The sequence below is a fragment of the Furipterus horrens genome, unplaced genomic scaffold (genome assembly GCF_987537825.1).
Source record: "Furipterus horrens unplaced genomic scaffold, mFurHor1.1.pri manual_scaffold_3, whole genome shotgun sequence".
NCBI classification, from domain to species: domain Eukaryota; kingdom Metazoa; phylum Chordata; class Mammalia; order Chiroptera; family Furipteridae; genus Furipterus; species Furipterus horrens.
In genome coordinates this window covers 149,133,686-149,154,318 of record NW_028327173.1, presented here as the reverse complement: position 1 = coordinate 149,154,318, position 20,633 = coordinate 149,133,686, and the positions used below count along the sequence as shown (strand labels likewise).

General features: G+C 40.0%; 1 protein-coding gene and 1 pseudogene across 1 annotated transcript in view; both read right to left on the bottom strand.

Annotated features, from left to right (window-relative positions):
- The window catches only part of STARD9 (StAR related lipid transfer domain containing 9), a 109,683-nt gene that overhangs the window by 58,783 nt on the left and 30,267 nt on the right, over nucleotides 1-20,633 (bottom strand). Inside the window, exons 4-7 of the mRNA XM_090268341.1 lie at nucleotides 3,739-3,855; nucleotides 2,495-2,527; nucleotides 2,346-2,407; nucleotides 648-760 (exon numbers count right to left, since the gene is read on the bottom strand). Coding sequence (XP_090124467.1) covers nucleotides 648-760; nucleotides 2,346-2,407; nucleotides 2,495-2,527; nucleotides 3,739-3,855 — 325 coding nt within the window. The remainder of the gene's footprint in view (nucleotides 1-647; nucleotides 761-2,345; nucleotides 2,408-2,494; nucleotides 2,528-3,738; nucleotides 3,856-20,633) is intronic.
- Nucleotides 11,022-12,602, bottom strand: LOC150016351 (importin subunit alpha-1 pseudogene; annotated as a pseudogene).

Sequence of the window (20,633 nt, the reverse complement as noted above, 5' to 3'; positions counted from 1 at the left end):
AAATGTCACGTGTGATGGGAAAGCAGAGCAGACCCTGCCCCGTGTCTGACATCTCCCCATCTCTCTATCACTACCCTGAAAAAGGAGACTAACTGGCCTGTGAACTAGTCTAGGCCCTGCTTGACCTGGCACTGCAGACCCAGCCTTATCCCATGCCACTCCGCCCCCCCATTCACCATGCCTTAGACACACTGACCTCCTTCTTTCAGGGACCTAGCTCATGCTGCTCCCTCTACCTGAGCACTCTTCCTGTCACTACACCATTCTCCATATGACTGGCTCCTGCATCCCTGCAGGGTTCCACTTAAAATTTTACCTTCTCAGAGAAGCTTCTTCTGACTGCCTGTGAAGATGAGACACCTACAACACCCCATGTTCTTTTCCATCTTTCAGTCTATTCATTTATTTTATTAGCCATCAACACAATTTATAATTAACTGCTTGATTTCTGACTCACCCCCACAAAAGTGTGAGCTTGCCTATGAGGGCAGAACTGTTTTCTATTCATTGGTGCATACCCAGCATCTAGTACAGTGGCTGGTACAGAGTAAGTATTCATTATACATTTGTTGAACGAATTAGTGAGCATTAAGAAAGCTTCCTTGGCTCTGATTTGGTCTCAGACCTCTAGGACCACAGTGGCTCACCTTGTACATAGGGCCCCATCTCTGGGTGCTCCCTGACCCGCAGGGTATAAGACTTTTTTTGATCAGATTGCTTCAACAGATCCCTCACTCGTTCGTTATAGATTTCCAGAAAACTAGAGACATGTAGAAAAAGGCACATAGTTAGATTTTGAACAATGGTGATGTGTTTTCAAAGTTAGATTTTGAAAAAAGGCAATATGCTTAGTCTTTCAGGTAAGTAGGAAAAACAGCAAACTAACAATCAGAAGGTCCTAGTTCTTGTTCTAGTTCCAATTCTGACAGTCTAAGACCTTGATCACACCAGGGTTTCCCCTTCAGCCTCTTTCTACGTGTGTACAACAGGGTTTTTAGCATTGGCTATCAACACTTCAGTTTTAGGTTTAGTGTCTTTTCACACAATGTCAGTACTGATTCAAGTTTTGCCTTCAAGAGGCTATTTCAGCATGATTTTAGGGTATGCTGCCACCAGTCTGTGCCTTGCTTGATCAGGTCGCCACAACAGAGTCTACAAGCTTGCTAGTTGAAGAGGTTTTCAAACATGATCTTTGAGCTCTCTTATTCTTTGAAGGCATCTCAAGGGCCACTGCTGAGCAATGAAGGAAGCTAAGTGATAAGGGTTTGGTCCCTACCCCTAATTTAAGTAGGACCATTCTCACTTTATCTGTTTTATATACTAGGATTCTGTTTAAGATATGCTCTATCATATAGGAATCTACAGGCATTTTACTCCTATTAAAAATAATAACAGCTATAATTCATGATTAAAATTAGTATTGATTTTGATAAACAAGAAAGTAGACTTCTTACAGAAAGGTCTTCCTCACTAGAACACAGATGCTCACATATGGAGTCATCAGTCAGAAAAAAAGTCTCCGGCTCAAAGCTGACCTCCATATGCACTCTCTCTATAAATTATTTCTCCTTAACCTTCTCATATTTAGACACGGGAACCCTAGATGTCTCTTAGAATGGTGGTTCCCAGATTTCATGGACAATAAAACATTTAATACATATGTATGTGTTTACACACACATACAAGCACACAGGTTTGCAAATTTTTACTTTGCAAGCCTAAAAAATGTAAAAATAACGTTCATAATCATTTAATTCTAAAAAAGGACAATTTACTCTCTGGGGATGATAAAAGTGTTCTGGAATTAAATAGTGATGTTGGCTGGACAACCTTGTAATTATCAGGAAAAATCACTGAACTATATTCTTTAAAAGTGTAAATTTTATGGTTTATGAATTAGGATCTCAATTATTTTTTTAAAAGAACATTGAACATACACACGCAAATAGAACACAGAGAACTAAGGGCACTTAATAACCTTTGGCCAATATTACTACAGACTGGAGTAGCCAGCACCAGTCTGAGAACAACACAGCAAGGGGCCGGAAGAGAAATTCTAAAAGCTGGTAGGAAGCTGTATAGAGAGTGAAGGAAAGGAAACCAGACAGTCAGGGCAAACTGGTACAAAGGAGACACCTGCTTGTTAAGCCTGAGGATAGGAATTAAGTTTTCTACAATCCGAAGATCTAAGTATGCTTCTCATCTCTCTATACTGTAAGATATTTCAGCTATGGCTTTTCTCCATTCTTCTGGATGACTTTGGAAGCAAAGAAAACAGCAGAACATGCTAGAATTTGGAGTAGAAATAGAAACATTTTAGGCCCCAAAGCCTGGTAGGTTCTTACCTTACTTTTATCCTACAAGAAGAAGGCAGTGAGGCATAGTCTTCCTCCTTGACAAAGAGACCCTGCATAAACCAGAGGGTTGGAATTTCACTGGAGTGTACAAAGGAGACCTACTTTGAGAGGATCCAGTCAAAAGAGAGTCTATATACCTCACATATCCGCGGCGTCAGCCCAACAGAGGCCTGGAGAACAGAAGAAAGGAAAGCATTACTGTTCACTCATGGTTATGCTCTCACCCAGACTTCAGGAGCTGTCCTCAGCAGGGGCACAGGCTCCTTGTGCTAGCCTCTCCACTTCAGGGCATTTCGCTGTCGGTATGTAGAAGACTCTCTATTCACCAGTGCTCTCAGGAGACACTCGTGGAAGGAGCACACGAGACATGAGGCCCATCGCTACTACAAGCTAGCAAACCCAGATACCTGCTCTTGTGAAATGAAGGTTTCATCCTTCTTGGATAAACCCACTTTACCAGTGTGGTTCCTCCCAGAGCCTCCCTCCTGCGTCTATGTACACAGGAGAATTAGAATACAAGGGTGTTCAAAATTCACATTTAGAGAGAAGTGGCTTCTCTTTTCATCTTGAATTTAGTGCTAACCTGTACTCAGGTTTAAGGCTTTATACCCTAGTTTTGTGCTCTAGAGAATGTCCCTGTGCAGTGTTATTTGTCACTGCTTCTCCAGTTCATCTCACCAGGGACTTCTGACCCTACAATAAGGAGGTGTTCTTAACCCTTTCAGTGCCATGTGTAACTGCTAACATTCATTTGAGAAATGCCAGGCTATTTTGCTGAGAAATGCAGAGTTTATGAAAAATGTCTATAAAAACATTATTATTTATTCCATTGTTATTTACATCTATAGCCATCGAAAAAAGAGTCGCTGGGGGCAACACTGGCACTTTTGGGAAAATTTGTCAGTGTTGCTCACAGAGAGGTTGGCACTCAAAGGGTTAAGGAACTCTACCCTTCTAATTTTCCATGATAAAAGAAGGCTCCCTAAGTCCTACACACTTTTGAAAACTCCCATCCCAGTAGTTGGTTCTCCTGCTTCCTTCTAACACTCAGGTCTAACACACATAGCCTCATTTCTGCTCAGCCCTAGCCAGTGCTTCAGATTCAGTATGGGTCTTATCAATGACATGAGAAATTCAGAAGGACTGACAAGGTCTGCTTCATCAAAAGGAGTTGTAAAATACTAAGGTTCTTCAGGGCTTAATAAAGACAGCTAATTGTTTTAAGTTTACATTTCAATTAAAGTGCTGAGAAGATGGCCCATTAAATCTTGTTAAAAGTTGACTATGAAGCTCACATTCTGTCTCTCAGTGGCAAGGACAATGCAAGATTCAGGCTTGCTGTGGCATTTGAAAGATATCTCATTCCAATACCAGTACTCACTGGGGTCCCAAGCATGGTGTATGTCTTCCCAGAGCCTGTCTGCCCGTAGGCAAAAAGGCATATATTATAGCCTTTGGCAGCTCCAGACAGCACTTCAGTCCCCAAATCCTGGAACACCTGGAACAACACAAGTAAAGAACTTGTCACTGTGGTCCTTTTAACCAGAGCAGATTGATTTTTAAATCTAAAAATTTTACAAAATGTTTCAAACATTTCACAAGAATCAATTCAATTTCAGAAAAAGATTGCTAAGAAAAATTCATTCATTCAGTCAATTATTCAAATACTTTAAAAAGTGCTTACTGTATGTTGGGCACAATGCTAGATGCTGAAGGTACACAACTGATGTGGTCCCTAATATTAAGGCAAAAAAGGAAAAGACATGCATGCAAATTACTGAAGAAAGACTAGGCGCATTAATTCTTTTTTCTTACCATTACAAGAAAATGTTTCATGCAGTCAATCAGGTAAAGCTATAATGAAATAATGCCCAGAATATACATAAATTGAGGGTCACCACAGTGAGGAGGTTTAGCTCAGGAGTCAGGGGGGTGTTTTCCCTATGGCTGTCTTTTCTACATGCTCGCTCCTTAGATTGACCCCAACAGCTTACTGGTCACTCATCTCTGTGGTGATAAGTTTTAGTGAATCAGGAACAGCCATAGGTCCCTATGTGAAAACCCATTTAGAGTATTTTGTGCAGTGCCTGAGAGTTCTGCTGGACTCTGTTAGGCAGACCCTGGTCTCAGGAAAAAACAGCTTACAGGGAAGACACAGCTTCCCAGTTCATCCAGTCCTCAGCAGAATGCCACATGGGCATCTGCACCACGTGGTTGTATGTGGACATCTACCCTTTGTATCACTGTTGCTCAGGATCCAAACACTCTTCCTATTTGGGTGGAGTCTCTGACTGTGTCAGTGTCGGTGGGAAGCGGTGGGAAGCGGGGCCCAACCCTTCACCACAGAAGCCAGACAGGCCAGAGACTCCTCTCTGTCTCCTGGCAGCTACAACACCAACACATGGAATGAGGCCTGCCAACTAGGTGTTACAACTTGGATTTTGAAAGAATGACACAAAAACAAAGGAATAGTTGGTAAATTCTCCAAGGTGGCATCAAGATCCCAACAGCACTGAGCAAACAGTAGTACAACAGCCAAGTATGGCGACCAAATCAGACTAGTCTGATATGCCTCCCCTGCTGCCCAGGATCCCATGGTTTTCTGCCCATTTTTCAACTTTCCCTTCAATTCTGTGAATGACCTGATATGGTTCCAAATTGGAATGTGGCTCTCATGCTGCATAGCATGTGATCTTGAGCAAGTTACTTTGCAAGCCTCAGTTTCTTTAGGTGCAAAGTGGATATTTTGTATCTCTATCACAGGTTTGTTATAAAGATTAAGTGAGATAATAGACATAACTAGGGGCAACAGGACAAAGACAGAAGTTGCTGACTCAAGACTACACTACCCTGTTCTTTGTTTTAGCACCTGAGGTTAGGCTTCTTGGCCAGTGAACTATTTGTTTTGTTTGCTCATTTTTTAATGCTTCTAATATTCAGATACAGAGCCAAAAGAACCCAGTATCATTCCCACTCCCTCCCGCCTAGCTCTGTACTTCTCTCTCTCCATTTGATCACTCCTGTATTAGCAAAGCTAAAAATCTGGCAGGCTTCCCCTTGACTCTTGACATCTGTCTGGGTTAAATTCCCAGGGACTGAAAGAGGGGGTCATTTCTCTTCATCAAACCATTTGAGTTGGCTGTCATCCATTTACTAGTTAGAAAATGTTCCACAAAACTCAACCTTTCTTTCTAGTGCCCCAGCAGGAAGTGGGAAGAGAGGTGCACACAGAGCCAGGCCCTATCTAGTTCTAATGCTACTTTTTCCCATTGCTCACACACAGCTCAGCAGAGTGAGCTCAGTGGATTGTGAAGGAAAACAACAAAATGTTACTCTGTCCATGTCTTTACCCTAATTCAAATAATTGTGTGGAGGTTTCATGAAAACCATCTTTGAACATATCATTTTCACTGAACAATAAAAGATACCAACAGGCAAAACCAGCAGACTCCAAACTTGGAATTGGTGGAAACTGTTCAGATATAGTTACCATTCTTCAAGAACTGGGATGCTGGGACTTCTGACCAAGATGGAGGCCTAGACTGACACGCTCTGTCTCCCTCCACAACTAAGGACTACAACTACCGCAAAACTAAAAATAACCAGAAAATAAAGCTACATGGAAGTTCAATGTATGAAGTCATAAACAAGTGGTGCTCATCCAGACGGGTAAGAGGGCAAACCCACGGCTCAAAGATCGAGCTGTGCTGGAGGCGGCAGCTGCAGCAACGAACAGTGGGACCCCGTAAGCAGACACCCGTATTTGGGGGGAGGAGAAAAGCTCCTGGGAGCCGGCCCTGGCTGCAGAACAGACCCGTCGGCTCTCGATTCCAATGCTGGGGAAGGCAGACCCCATTGTCTCAGACTGTGAGGCCTGGAGGAGGAGGCTCCCGGTCTCTCAGCGGAGAGTAACAGCAGGAATCCATCTTGGACCCCCGCCCCCACGCTAAGCGCCACAGTGTGGTGAGAAAGGCCGCCAGGTTGTGATGAGCGCATGGGGCTCTGCCCAATATAGCATAGGAGGTGTGACAGCACCCTGCCCAAGAAGGAAAGAAACAAAACGGTCAGAATGGCAGAATTAATGATTGAAATACCAATCACGCAACTAACCAAAGAACAGATAAAGGATTTGACCGATGAACAAATAAAGAATCTTTCTGAGGCTCAGTTCAGAGATATAGTCATAAGGCAGCTTACAGACCTAACAGTGGGGCTGAATCAACACAGGGAAGGATTGAAACTTAGGGAAGGAACAAACAGTCAACCAGTGCAGAAAGAGGAAACAAAAAGGGAAGAATACGAGGAGAGGCTCAGAAACCTCTGGGACAGCTATAAGCGAACGAACATTCGAATTATAGGATTGCCAGAGGGCAAAGAAGAACTAGAAATTGAAGAATTATGTGAAAAAATAATGAAGCAGAACTTCCCGAACTTGCGGAAGGAAATAGACTTACAGGTCCAGGAAGCACAGAGACTTCCAAAACAACTGGACCCAGGGAGAACCACTCCAAGACACATTATAATCAAAGTGTCAAAAATTAAAGATAAAGAGAGAATCTTAAAAGCAGCAAGAGAGAAGAAAAGAATTATGTACAAAGGGGTCCCAATTAGACTATTAGCTGATTTCTCAAAGGAGACCCTGCAGGCAAGAAGGGACTGGCAAGAAATATTCAAAGTAATGAAAAGCAAAAACCTACAACCACGATTACTCTAACCAGCGAAGCTGTCATTCAGAATAGAAGGGCAGAGTAAGTGCTTCCAGGACAAAGTAAAACTGAAGTTCATCAGATCCAAACCACTGTTATATGAGATGTTAAAGGGACTAGTTTAGAAGAAGGAGGATCAAAACTATGAACATTAAAATGAAAACTATCACAACCACCAACTACAGAAGCTAGGGAATCGAAACAAAGGCAAACTAAGTAGGCAACGAGGGTAGAAAAAGAATTGTAGGTATGGGGAACATTTTGTGGGGAGGGGGAAGGGGGAAAGGGAGGGAGATGGTACAGGAATTAAGAAGCATAGTAGGAGGGAATGGAGTAGAGGTTGAGAAGAACTATATGCACAACCAATGGACATGGACTAAGCAGGGGGGGACAACTGGAGGGAGGGGTGGTCACTGGGTGGAGGGGAGCAGAGGGAAAAGAAATTGGGACAACTATAACAGTATAATCAATAAAACATATTAAAAAAAGATACAGTACATATATAAATGGAATATTACTCAGCCATAAAAAAGAATAAAATCTTGCCATTTGTGACAACACGGATGGACTTAGACAGTATTGTGCTAAGTGAAATTAGTCAAAGACAAATACCATATGATTTCACTCATATGCAGAATCTAAAAAATAAAATAAATGAACAAATAAAACAGAAACTCATAGATACAGAGAAGAAATTAATTGTCTTCATCAGAGGGGAGGGGTGCTGGAGAGATGGATGAAAAAGGTGATGGGATCAGGAAATACAAATTTAAAGTTAGAAAATAGTCATGGGGATGTAAAGTACAGCACAGGGAATACAGTCAATAATAATCTAACGTATGGTGTCAAATGGTTACTATACTTGTGGTAGTGGTCACTTTGTAAGTTATATAAATATCTAATAACTATGTTGTATACCTGAAACTAATACAATATTGTATGTCAAGTGTAATTTTTAAAAAATTTTAAAGAAAGCTGTGTACATTTGACTACATAGAAATCTTATTAAATCCATTAACTAAGATTCACCCAAATTATCAACCTATAGATGTATTTTCCTCTTAATTTTCTGGAAACAAATAAATATGTGGAAAATGTTAATCTAATTAAGAACTGATAAAAATCATCCAAAGGAAGTTAAGATTGTTTATTCAAAAAATAGTCGTAGAGGGCCTACTAAAGTAAAATACTGTGTAGGCACTGCTCCTATTGTTTAAGGATAATTGCTAGGACTGGTTTGCACAATGAATACTTCATTAGAAATGTTTTATTCAAAAGGTAAAAGAATTAAGAACTAGAAATTGGTAATCACAAAGTACTCCTGAGGATGTAAAGTACAGCATAGAGAATATAACTAATAATATTATAATAATTACAAGGGTGGGAAAAAGGAGGTTTACAGTTGTGTATACATGAGTTTATTCTTGTATTTTTATTTATTAATTATTATTTTATTTTCCATATGAACAACTGTATATAGTGCCAGGTGGGAACTTGAAATATTGGGGAGACCATTTGTAAAGTATATGATTGTCTAACCATTATGCTGTATACCTGACACTAATACAAAATAATATTGAAAAAAATAAAATAAAATTTTAAAAGAAGTGTTTTATTCAAAACCAGGGTTTTAGATCCACATAGCTAGTAACATTTACTAAGCAAGTATTTTGTGTTAGGCTCTCTTCTTAGAACCTTAAACATTACTAATTCATTTACTCCTCACAATACATCTATGAGGCAGTTACTAGCATTCAATAGTTTTCACGTGAAAAAACTGGAGTCTCGCAGGTAATAAGTACTTTTAAACAAAGCTCTTGCTCTTAACCACTGTGATATTCTCCTGCTAACAAAATAATTGTTCAGAGAGTTATCAGGAAAGGCAATTCTCATCTGTTGAACACTAAACTATTACCCTACAATTTAAAATTGTTTTTCAGGGTTTCCTTACTTCCTGTTGTTTTGCTCTACACTGGGAGAAACTTTACCAAGTCTCCTTTTCAGTATTTCTGAATAGCAGTTTCAGTAATATATTGTTATGGTCTTTGGCCAAAAGTAGTAAAATCTGATCCTACTGACATTTGTTATTTGTTAATCACCTTTGAAGCTGTTTTACTCCATTAACCTTTACATTTGCATGAGGATTAAAATCTCATCCCCAAATTTCACCTATATTGCCATTATTTTTTAAATTAATTAATTAATTTGTTTATTTTTTAATTTTTTTAGAGAGAGGGGAAAGGAGAAAGAGAGGGAGCGAAGCATCACTGTGTGGTTGCCTCTCACTCGCGCTCCCACCTGGGGACCTGACATGCAACCTAGTCATGTGCCCTAACTGGGAATCGAACCAGCGACACTTGGCTCACAGGCCGATGCTCAATCCACTAAGCCACAGCAGCCAGGGCTTACACTGCCATTATTAACAACCAGAATTTGAAGCCTTATTAGAGATAGACACCATTACATTTTTTTCCTTCTTTGACATTTTTCAAATTATAAAGAATGCTCACTTTTTGCACCAGGTGAAAAACTACAATAATGCTTGAAGAAAAAGCTAACCTTCCATCCATTACCTCACACCTAATGCCACTCACTGAAGTACCCAACAGGGACCCTTCAGGTACCAAGGTAAGAAAGGATGTACTTAACAGTTATGTCCTTCCACACCTTTCTCCGTATGTACAAGAATATGTGGTTCTTTGTTTTTGCTTGTTTACACTGAAATAGACATATACAATATATATCAACCTACAACTGCTTTTCATCACATAATACACCATGGAATATACAGGTTATTTGCCAGAGATACAACTCTTCCCTTTTTCATGTATACACACACAGCCATAGTTACACAAGCACAATGTAAAATAAGTTTTAGGCTTACAGAAAAATTGAACAGAAAGTACAGAGTTCCCACGTACCCTCTTGGTCCCCTCTCCCCTCCTCAGTTTTCCCTATTATTAACATCTTGCATTATTATGGTAAATTTGTTACAACTTATGAGCCAATGTTGACATACTAACTAAAGTCCATAGCTCACATTGGGGTTCATTCTTTGTGCTGTACAATATACTTTGACAAATGCATAATGATAGTTATCCATTATTACAGTATCATACAGAATAATTTCACTGTCCTAAAAATCCCCTGTACTCTACCTAGTTATCCCGCCTTCCCTCCCACCAAACCCTTGGCAACCACTGATCTTTTTATTGTCTCCATAGTTTTGCCTTTTCCAAAGCATCATATATAGTTGGAACCATATAGTATGTAGCCTTTTCAGATTGGCTTCTTTCACTTAGTAATATACATTTAAGATTCCTCCATGTCCTTTCATGACTTGATAACTAATTGCTATTTAGTGCTAAATAACATTCCATTGTCCGGATGTATCAGTTTATCCATTAACCTATTGAAGAACATCAGTAGGTTCTGACAATTATAAATAAAGCTTCTATAAACACTTCAAGCACAGGTGTTTGTGTTGACATGTTTTCAACTCCTTTGGGTAAATACCAAGCAGTGTGACTGACCAATGGCAACATTCCCCTCATTTTGCATGAAGATCTCCCGAGAATACATGGATTCTAATCCTTACTGCTGAGTCTGTATAAAGTCCTGTACAAGCTTCCTCTGTTAGAACTGCAACAAATCCTGAGGCCTGCCCTGAACTCTCTAGGCTGTGACTGCCTGCTGATCTAATAGCTAGTTTTTGTTTTTTTTTAAGTAGAGAAAAAGGTGAAATTTAATCTTTATTTATGGGACACTGAAAGATATGAAATTTCACATAGAAATAAGAAACCCATTGAGAGGAGAAGCTTCATACACTATGTGAAGTTTGGAACTGTCCAAGTATAGTCTTGTTGTAAAAAGTGCTACAATAACAAACCGCAGCTAAAGAATTCTTAGTAGAGAAACAGTACGACAAACGTATAGCAAATATAGTACACAAACAACTTTATGCCTCAGCTATACAATCTAAGTTAAAGGTCACACAGGTGCCATCCTGAACTTGGAATGTACAGCCTTCAGAAGTAGATTTAGGCACATTTTGATCTTCCTCTACAGTGAAATACTTCTTAATCAAGCTTAATGAAGCTTTATGCATGGACTCATTTTCATGATTTTGCTGAGCTTCAATTTTGTGCAAACCTCCACATTTTCCAATCATTATACTAAGTTTTTCAGTTTCACCTAGTTTCTCAGGAGCCTGAAATACATTTGAAATGGCTTTCAGAAAAATCAGAATAATTTTAGTATCTTGCATAGTTAAGAGGCTCACCAATGGTTCTATTATACTACAATGAACAAGGTATACAACCTGTTCACCTGTTCTACCACTTTTATAGCTGATCACAGCCCACCTGCCTTAGAGAGAACAGCAATGAGGAATGTGACTAAGCCATGATTCACAAATTGCTGTATATGGTCCCAGCGGCCAGCTGTGATGTTCGACTCCTTTTGAATACTAGTTTCCTTTCGAATACTAGTTTTGGGGTTCATTAGCAGGCTGGAAAAGATGGCAAGGGCTCCCATATCTATTACAATCTGAGTCTATTCATCTGTCTCAGTGACAATATTTCCTACGGCTCTTTCTTAGCACAGGAGTCACAACTGGCAATTAAGTACCTCTAGAAGCTTCACAAATTGGGGCACAACTCCTGTATTCACAACCATTTCAATTTGCTCATTTGGACCATCAGTAAGGTAGGAAATGCCCAGCTGGTACCTGCCAATACTTCTGTATCATTGTGATGCAGGAGACTAAGTAAAGGAGGAAGAATTTGCTCAACAGGGTGCAGGATTCTTGATGCAACAAAAAATTGGAAGTTTCCAGGTAAAATGATGCAAGTAACCATATGCTAAAGATGACATATTAGAAAATGCAAGAAGAGCCAACAGCAGATCAACTGCACCATACTTGATAACCAAGTCTTGGCATTTGAACCATCACCTCCAATGTTTCCTAGAGCCCACATGGCTCATCCACTGATGTAAGCATGGGGAGATGCCCACAGAGAAATAAGTGCTGGGATAGCACCTCCGTCTCCCACAGCATTTGTCTTTTCTGATGACCTGGAAGCAATGTTAGTGATCACCCAAGTGGATTTCAAGTGAGTGGGACTAAAATCAGTTCTGCCCAAGAAGTACAGAAATTTTGAAATCAAACGAGCCCAGATTATGTTCTCTATGTGGGGACAGGGGGACCGGGGACAGATTTCTCCCTAGAAAGCAGTTTTCTAGAGACTCAAGTATCTTGGAATTGGCTTTCCAAATTGTTGCTATTTATGCCTTTGGCAATATCATCAACAAATCAATTTACTAGTTATCACAGTTTTCTTGCAGTAGATAAGGAGCGTTATTAGAAAATGAGCTTACATTTCTCCTTCTCAGGATCTAGTCAATCTTCTTAGCTTTACTCAGCTCCACATTAACTTCTATTTAGTACCACGTCATTTCTGCACTATCTGTCTGTCCCCTTGCTCTTGAATCTGTTAAGGCAGGCAGCCAGCAAGTCAGCAATCTCATTGGTGGACATGGTTGGAGACAAAGAGAGAGAGCTACGGAGCTGGCTCAGACTTTCCCAGGATGTGGTGTGGACCCTGTAGCTTCAAGACTTAAGAAATTTGGGGCTAGAAATGAAGTCTCTATCATTCTACATATTCCCTAAACATGTGATTTTCCTGATTCTTCAACATCTTGGCACAATGTGTCCCAAATGATTTTCCCCACCACCCTATAAAATACTAAAAATTCTCTCTCCATTAGAGTAACTCATATGAGTTAGCGGTAACTTCACAAAAGAATACATCATTCTGGATGAAAAAGGAACTGAAGAAATTATCATATGCTGAATAAGATCTTGATCAGGTATCAGAGAATAACAAACAATGACAACAAAAATAACAGATAACCCTCTGTATATTTATTATCTGCTAAGCACTGTTCTATGTGTTTTGTATTTATTTATTCATGTAGTCCTCATAACAACTCTAAGGTAGGTATCATTATTGTCCCCATTTTACAGATGAAATAACTCAAGCACCAAGAGATAAAGGGACTAGCCCTGGATCACAGCCAGTATTGTGAATCTGAGAAATAAACCATACTTTTAATCACTGTACTTAACCTTTCACCTAGGAAGGAGATGGGCTGTCAAGGAGATAAGTCTAAAGTCTCTCTGGCATCAGAACCTAATAAAAACAGAAATCCACCCCAATAAATTCAATTAAAAAATATATACAACACACACACACACACACACACACATCAGGTTAATGTTAATTGCTGAATCTATGCTCATAAAAAATATTAAAATACCCCCCCCCAAAAAATCCCTATCTTTGGACAGTCCCTCAGTCTATTTGTCTAGGGCTTGTTTTTCTGAAAAGCAGAAAGACTGCGAAAGAGACAGAACTGCACAAAGCAGCAAGTACTTACATATAAATAACAGATACAAGTACTTACTTACAGAGACATATACATGAGAAAACATAAATTCATATCCCCATTTTAAGCACCAGGTTCCTGAAGGAACCAGAAAACTGAGCTTTGAGATCACCATAACACACATCTTTGTTTATACAAGATTCTGCTATTGCTAGCAATGTTTTTGTTAAAGAATGTTTCTATGGAAAACTGTCCAAGTGGCATGTGAGATCTGGTAGGGCCCATATGTGGCTGTACTACTCTCTGGACATAAGCAAGGAATTCCTAACATAGACAGATGGATATCTAGCTCTAATGCTTCCCTCCTTGCAAAACTATGGATTCATTAGACAGGATCCTGTGAGAAAAAAATGAAAGATGGTTTTACTAAAATAGAATCTGAAGATTCTTAAATTTTTGCCATTCCCACAGCCTCTTCTAAAAAGCCAACCACAAGTGACTCCTTGACCTAATTTGCCGTGTTTTATGTCATTTGACCCTGCTTTCCAGGCCCAACTGACTGAACCCCAAGCAAAAGCAAGCACATCATCATGGGCATAACAGAGACTGTCAGCCATTATGTGACCCAAATAAGAAGGCTAATAAGGGTATGCCAAAATGGATACAGATTAGCTGACACAACCACTCTCTTAGGGAGTTCTGAATGGAAAACAAGAGAGCCGCGTTGGCCTCCTATAGTTACTGTTGAATTCTGAGCAGTAATGAATAATGTTCCAGTGTCATGTGGCCTGGCTGTGTGACTGCTGACAATTTCCAGTTTCCTTATTTAACCACACAGCCTTACACACATGACCCATCGTGTGAGATAACCTGATCACCTTTCTTCCATGCAGCCTGAAAAATCCCTATCGCCATGGCAAGTTCAACTGTCAACAGCAACAAGCACAAAGCAGAATCACTGAGCAGCAGTCATTTAAGAAGAGGACTGGTTAGCAGTTCGCCCAGCAGCTGGCCTGGACAAAGGTAGTAAGAGTGGCAATATGGAAGATGGTTTGATTATCAGGGTTGAGAAAGTCTTTGCTTTATCATAGGCAGAATCCAAGAGGCATGAGCTGTGTTACTGACTTACAGATAGTATATAAAATAAGGGTACACTGGAGATCCAGGAGGCAGCCTTCATTCTATCAGGTAAAACTTCTGGAAGCTAGCTCTGAATGGTGTGGCTCAGTGGATTGAGCACTGGCCTGCTAACTAAAGGGTCACCAATTCAATTCCCAGTCAAGGCACATGCCTGGGTTGCAGGCCAGATCTCCAGTCAGGTCACTGGTTGAGGGTACGCGAGAGGCAACCATACATTGATGTTTCTCTCCCTCTCTTTCTCCCTCCCTTCCCCTCTCTCTAAAAATAATAAATAAATAAAATCTTTAAAACTTCTGGGAGCGAGGGTGTCTGCAACAATTGAGGCAAATCCCATGGGAATCTTTCCATTCCTAAGAATTAAGGATCCTACAGGGCTGGGATCAGCAAATATTTTTAAGGGCCAGATAGCAAATATATTAGGCTTTGTGGGCCATATGGTCTCTGTTACAACTATTCAACTCTGCCTTTGAACTACAATAGCATCCATGAATATTATATAAACAAAGGGGGCATGGCTACATTCCAAGAAAACTTTACTAAAACAGGTGGTAGCCAGATTTGGCCCATTGGCCTAGTTTTCTAACCCCTGCTATAGGACAAAAGTCCTTTTTAGAGCCAACTTCTTTATTTTTTTTTAAGTATATTTTATTGATTATATTGTTACAATAGTTCCAATTTTTTCCCCTTTGCTCCCCTCTGCCCAGCACCCCCCTTCCCCAACAATCCCCCCCCCAGTCCATGCCCATGGGTCATACATACAAGCTCTCCTGCCTCACCCTTTCAAATATTCTTCTTCTTTTTTTAAAATAATTAATTAATTAATTATTTTAACAATAAAAAATAACAATCCCTCCCTCTCAGACTTAAGACCCTTTATAATCTTACAAAGGACAATGGGCGAAGGTCTCGAGCTCCTCTAGCTGCTTCAAGCTGGACATGGTCGTTGTCCTATTTACCCTTGAGTCCAGAAATCCCTAATAAGAGTGGGGGTGTGGAGGGGAGGGTGGCCTTCCCACATGGGGAAGGATCGTGCAGACTCCAGGTCAGCTGGCTGTCCCCAGACAATGGCATGCTTGATTTAACAGGCTGGCATCCTTGTATTCTGGAGGCAACAGATTTAGAGCCAACTTCTTTAAAAACAGAAGTGGGTTTGTGGGTTCCAAAAGGAAAAGGAAACAAAGCAAGACTAAAGAGAGTCCTGCATATGCAAAAGGAACTCTAACCCTTAGAACTACATTAAAACCATTTATCATTGAAAATAAAGTGACAGTAACATGTACAGAGCACCTTGACCTATTTTCTTACAATGATTGAAACTGTACCAAGGATGAAGTCATTCAATAAGTTTAACATTGAATAGTCTATCAGTCAGGGTAGGCTAAGTTAGGTTACTATTGTAAGCCCCCAAAGCACAGTAGCTTAAAACAACAAAAGTTTATTTTTGGCTCATGCTACATATATGGGTCAGTAGGGAGCTCTGATGGCTGCAGCTCCTCTGGGATTCAACTGACAGACCTATCTCCAATGGTGCTGATCACGGTGCCAGAAGGAAAGAGGGTTCTGGAGGGTCACGCCCTAGCGACGGAATGCTCAGACACACTAGACAGCACTAATCATGTGGCCCCACCTCACATGATGGGGCCAGGAAGTGAAATTCTATCACACAGCAGAAGATGAAGAGTGATGATTATTCAGTGAGCAGCATAAATGATTATTAAATAGTAATGGTTAAGCCACTTTTACCTAAATAATCACAAAATGAGACCCTCTTATTTAAAAAAACAAAAAAAATTTCCGATTAATTGGTTATGTTTAAAAAAACAAAAACAAAAACATTTCTGATTAATTCTTTAGCCAGAAACTACTGTCAACTTCATATAAATTAAAATTTCAAATTGTTTGGTATAGTTTTCCTTAGTGTCTAAGGAATTTGAAATCACAGGTCACCATTATAAGTATCAATTCTTAGTGCCCACACTGGTAGTTGCAGAGGATATAGGACACGGAATGTTTACTGACCATAGGATATAACCAGAAACTCATGAGGAGCAGAGCTCGTCCAGCAAGTTTTAAGGACAGGATACACAGTGGGGTTTTGTCACATCCCACACTGGTACCAGCACATATTTCCAACTCTTCAGCTCCCTACTGTAGTCTTCTATTGTAGAGTAAGCACCATTGATGGCATAGCAGGTGCTGTTAATGCTCCTCCCACCTATACTTAAGATTCCTTCACCATTTTCACACATCAGGAAGCTGGTATACATAGTCCCTCTCTATATCACGGTTTACTTATCGCAGCCTCACTGTATCGCAGGATTTTAAAAAATATTCTATCTAATTATTTACCATGGATTTTTCGCTATATCGCGGGATTTTACAGTACTGTATACGTATGTTGTTAAAGTTACATAGGTTTAAGAGTGTAGAATAAATGTAAGATTCCTATTTCGCGGAGGGGGGAGGGCGGTCTAGAACGTAATAACCGTGCTAAGTGAGGGAATACTGTACTTTCACTCCCAAAAGTCAGCAAGTGTGTCTCTCTGTCTCTTTTTTGGAAGACTGCTCTCAGGTTACTGGAACTCCATTTGAGAGTCAGATGTCCTAGGAGGCAGTCTTAATCATGACTGATGGGTGCAGCAAAACTCCGATCAGGAAATTCTCAATCAGGAAAACTCTCCACTTCCTCTTCAAAGAAGCTCTGTGGAGGTGCTTGGCAGCCTTCCTTTGCTGCCCTCACTTCCCCTTCTCACTTACCACTTATTTCCAAGCATTATTTCCTAATAAATTATTTCCACACAAGTCCTCATCTCAGGGTCTGTTACTGAGGCAGCCAGCTTGAAAACAACCCACCTACTGTCTGAGGATGGTAAGGCTACAAGGCGCTGTACCAGGATTTGGACTCGGAAGATTCCAAATGACAAAGTGCTAGCTCTACAACTTATTAGATAATGACAGCCTCTATCAGCACTTATGAAACTAGAAATAATGATACCTATCACAACATTCAGATTGCTTTATAGTTCAGGCAGGGTGCCCCAGGCAAAACGCAGGTGGGGGCTGACCTTGGCCTGCACCACCCAGAAAACCCCAGTGGACAGCTACAGATCACGTCGGAGAACCACCACCCTGACCCTGTACAGCTGATCCTCCATGGAGGGTGGAGGCTGATGGTCTGTGGTCACAGCCAGTCCTTGTAGCTGACTGGCCCGGGTAAATCCCTCCATTGACCTGCCAACAGCAACCAAGGCTCAACTACAGAGGAGGGTGTATTTTGCCCACACGAAGGGCACACTTCAAGTACCCAGCTTAGGTGATAGAGGAAGCTGATCCACTGGATCATACAGGACACCTACTACATTAGGCCACACTACCAAGACACAGAGCCATAGCAGCTCTGTCTAATACATAGAAACAAACACAGGGAGGCTGCCAAAATGAGCAGACAAAGAAACATGGCCCAAATGAAAGAACAGATCAAAAGTCCAGGAAAGAATTAAGCGAGATGGAGACAGAAAACCTATGAGATGTAGAGTTCAAAACACTGGTGATAGGGATGCACAGAGAACTCGCTGATTATGGCAAAAGCATAAGGAAAGAAATGAAGAATACATTAAGTGAAATAAAGAAAAATCCACAGGGAACCAATAGTGAAGGGAAGGAAGCTGGGATTCAAATCAACAATTTGGAACACAAGGAAGAAATAAACTTTCAATGAGAACAGAATGAAAAAACAAGAATTAAAAAAAAAAAAGAGAGAGAGAGAGAGTATAAGAAGACTCTGTGACATCTCCAAAAGGGTGAATATCTGAATCATAGAATTGCCAGAGGAGAAGCGGAAGAGCAAGAAATTGAAAACTTATTTGAAAAAACAATGAAAGAAAACTTCCCTGATTTGGCAAAGGAAGTAGACATACAAGTCAAGGAAGCACAGAGACTCCCAAACAAGTTGGACCCAAAGAAGACCACACCAAGACACATAATAATTAAAATGCCAAAGGTTAAAGATAAAGAAAGAATCTTAAAAGCAGCAAAAGAAAAGAAGAGAATTACCTACAAAGGGGTTCCCATAAGACTGTCAGCTGATTTCTCAAAGGAAACTTTGCAGGCAAGAAGGGACTGGCAAGAAGCATTCAAGGTGATGAAAAGCAAGGACCTACAACCAAGATTACTCTATTCAGCAAAGTTATCATTTAGAATAGAAGGGCAGGTAAAGTGCTTCTCAGACAAGGTAAAGCTAAAAGAGTTCATTATCACCAAGTCACTATATGAAATGTTAAAGGGCTTTATTTAAGAAAAAGATCAAAACTAGGAATATGCAAATAACAACAAACTCACAACTACCAACAACTGAAACTAAAAAACAAAACAAAAACAAACTAAGCAAACAACTAGAACAGGAAGAGAATCATAGATATGGAGAGCATATGGAGGGTTATCGGTGGGGAGGGAGAAGGGAGAGAAAGGGGGAAAAGGTACAGAGATTAAGAAGCATAATTGGTAGGTACAAAATAGATGGAAGGATGTTAAGAACACTGTAGGAAATGGAGAAGCCACAGAACTTATATGCATGTCCCATGGACATGAACTAAGGGGTGGGGATTGCTAGAGGGAAGCTGGATACTGGGTCAAGAGAGGCAAAGGGGTGAAAATTGGGACAACTGTAATAGCATAATCAATAAAATATACTTAAAAAGTTAAAATAAACACGTGCAAGCAAAGATGGCTGTAAAGAAATTTTCTCTAGAGCAAACACTATATTTAATCTCAATCCCATAATAATTTGCATTTAGTAAAAATAAAAAGAAATAAAGAGGTTCAGATAGTTGCCAATCTAGCGTCATGAATGGCAGATGTTAAAGTAACAGGAACAATAACTTATTCACTACTGAAATGCACCATGTAATGTTCAAAGCACTTCACATGCATTAATAATTTACTCATCACAATAATCCAATAATCCAACTATCATCATCATTTTATAGGTGAGGCAACTGAATCAAAGAGAGGTCAAGAAAGTTGATCAGAGTCTTATAGTCAATAAATGTCTGAACTGGGACTCAAACCCAGGCAGTTTGGCTCTACCGTCCACAGACTTAATTGAAAACAATATTGCATAATGGATGATTTTTTAAAAACTCTGCACAGTTTACAAAACTTTACCTCTATAGTCTTTCTTCTTATTGGCTCCCCTCTATATAGATACCTTCCATTGAGATGTGGGCCATATGATCAAGCATGGAGTTACCCCAAAGCATAGACATGGCTTCTAGGAAGCTTGCCAGTTGCTTTGCCTGCAGGTAGATAGTAACTCACAATGCTGGGCTATAATAAAGTCCTACATACAACTATTAAATATGGCATACACTCGACATGAAAAGTACCTAAACTGAGAAGGGCAACTGAAAAATAAAAATAAATACATTTTTTAAAAAGAAAAAACACACCTAAGAAGGGGTGATAAACAGCAAACATACCAAACCCTCACTGATCCACTCTATTTTTTTCTTTTCTTTTATTGTTATTACAGTTTTCTAAGTTTTTCAACCGTTGCCCTCCTTCACCCATCCCATCCCCACAGTCAATCCCCTAACCATTGTCCATGTCCATGGGTCATGCATATACGACGAGTATGTTGACTACTCCCTTCACCTTCTTTCAACCGGTCCCCTCCTATCCTTTCCCCTTTTACAGCTGTCAGTCTGTTCTATGATTATATGCCACTGATTGTATTTCAGTCATTAGTTTGTTTTATTCATTAGATTCTACTTATAAGTGAAATCACACGGTATTTGTCTTTCGTTGACTGGGTTATTTCACTTGGATAGACTCCATTTCTATTCATGTTGTTACAAAAGATGAGAATTCCTTCTTTTCTACTGCTGCATAGTATTCTATTGTGTAAATGTGCCACAGCTTTTTTTCCCATTTGTCTAGTGATGGGCACTTAAGCTGTTTCCAGATCTTGGCTGTTGTAAATAGCGCGCTATGAACATAGGGTTGTATACATATTTTTTGAACTGGGGTTTCGAGATTCTTA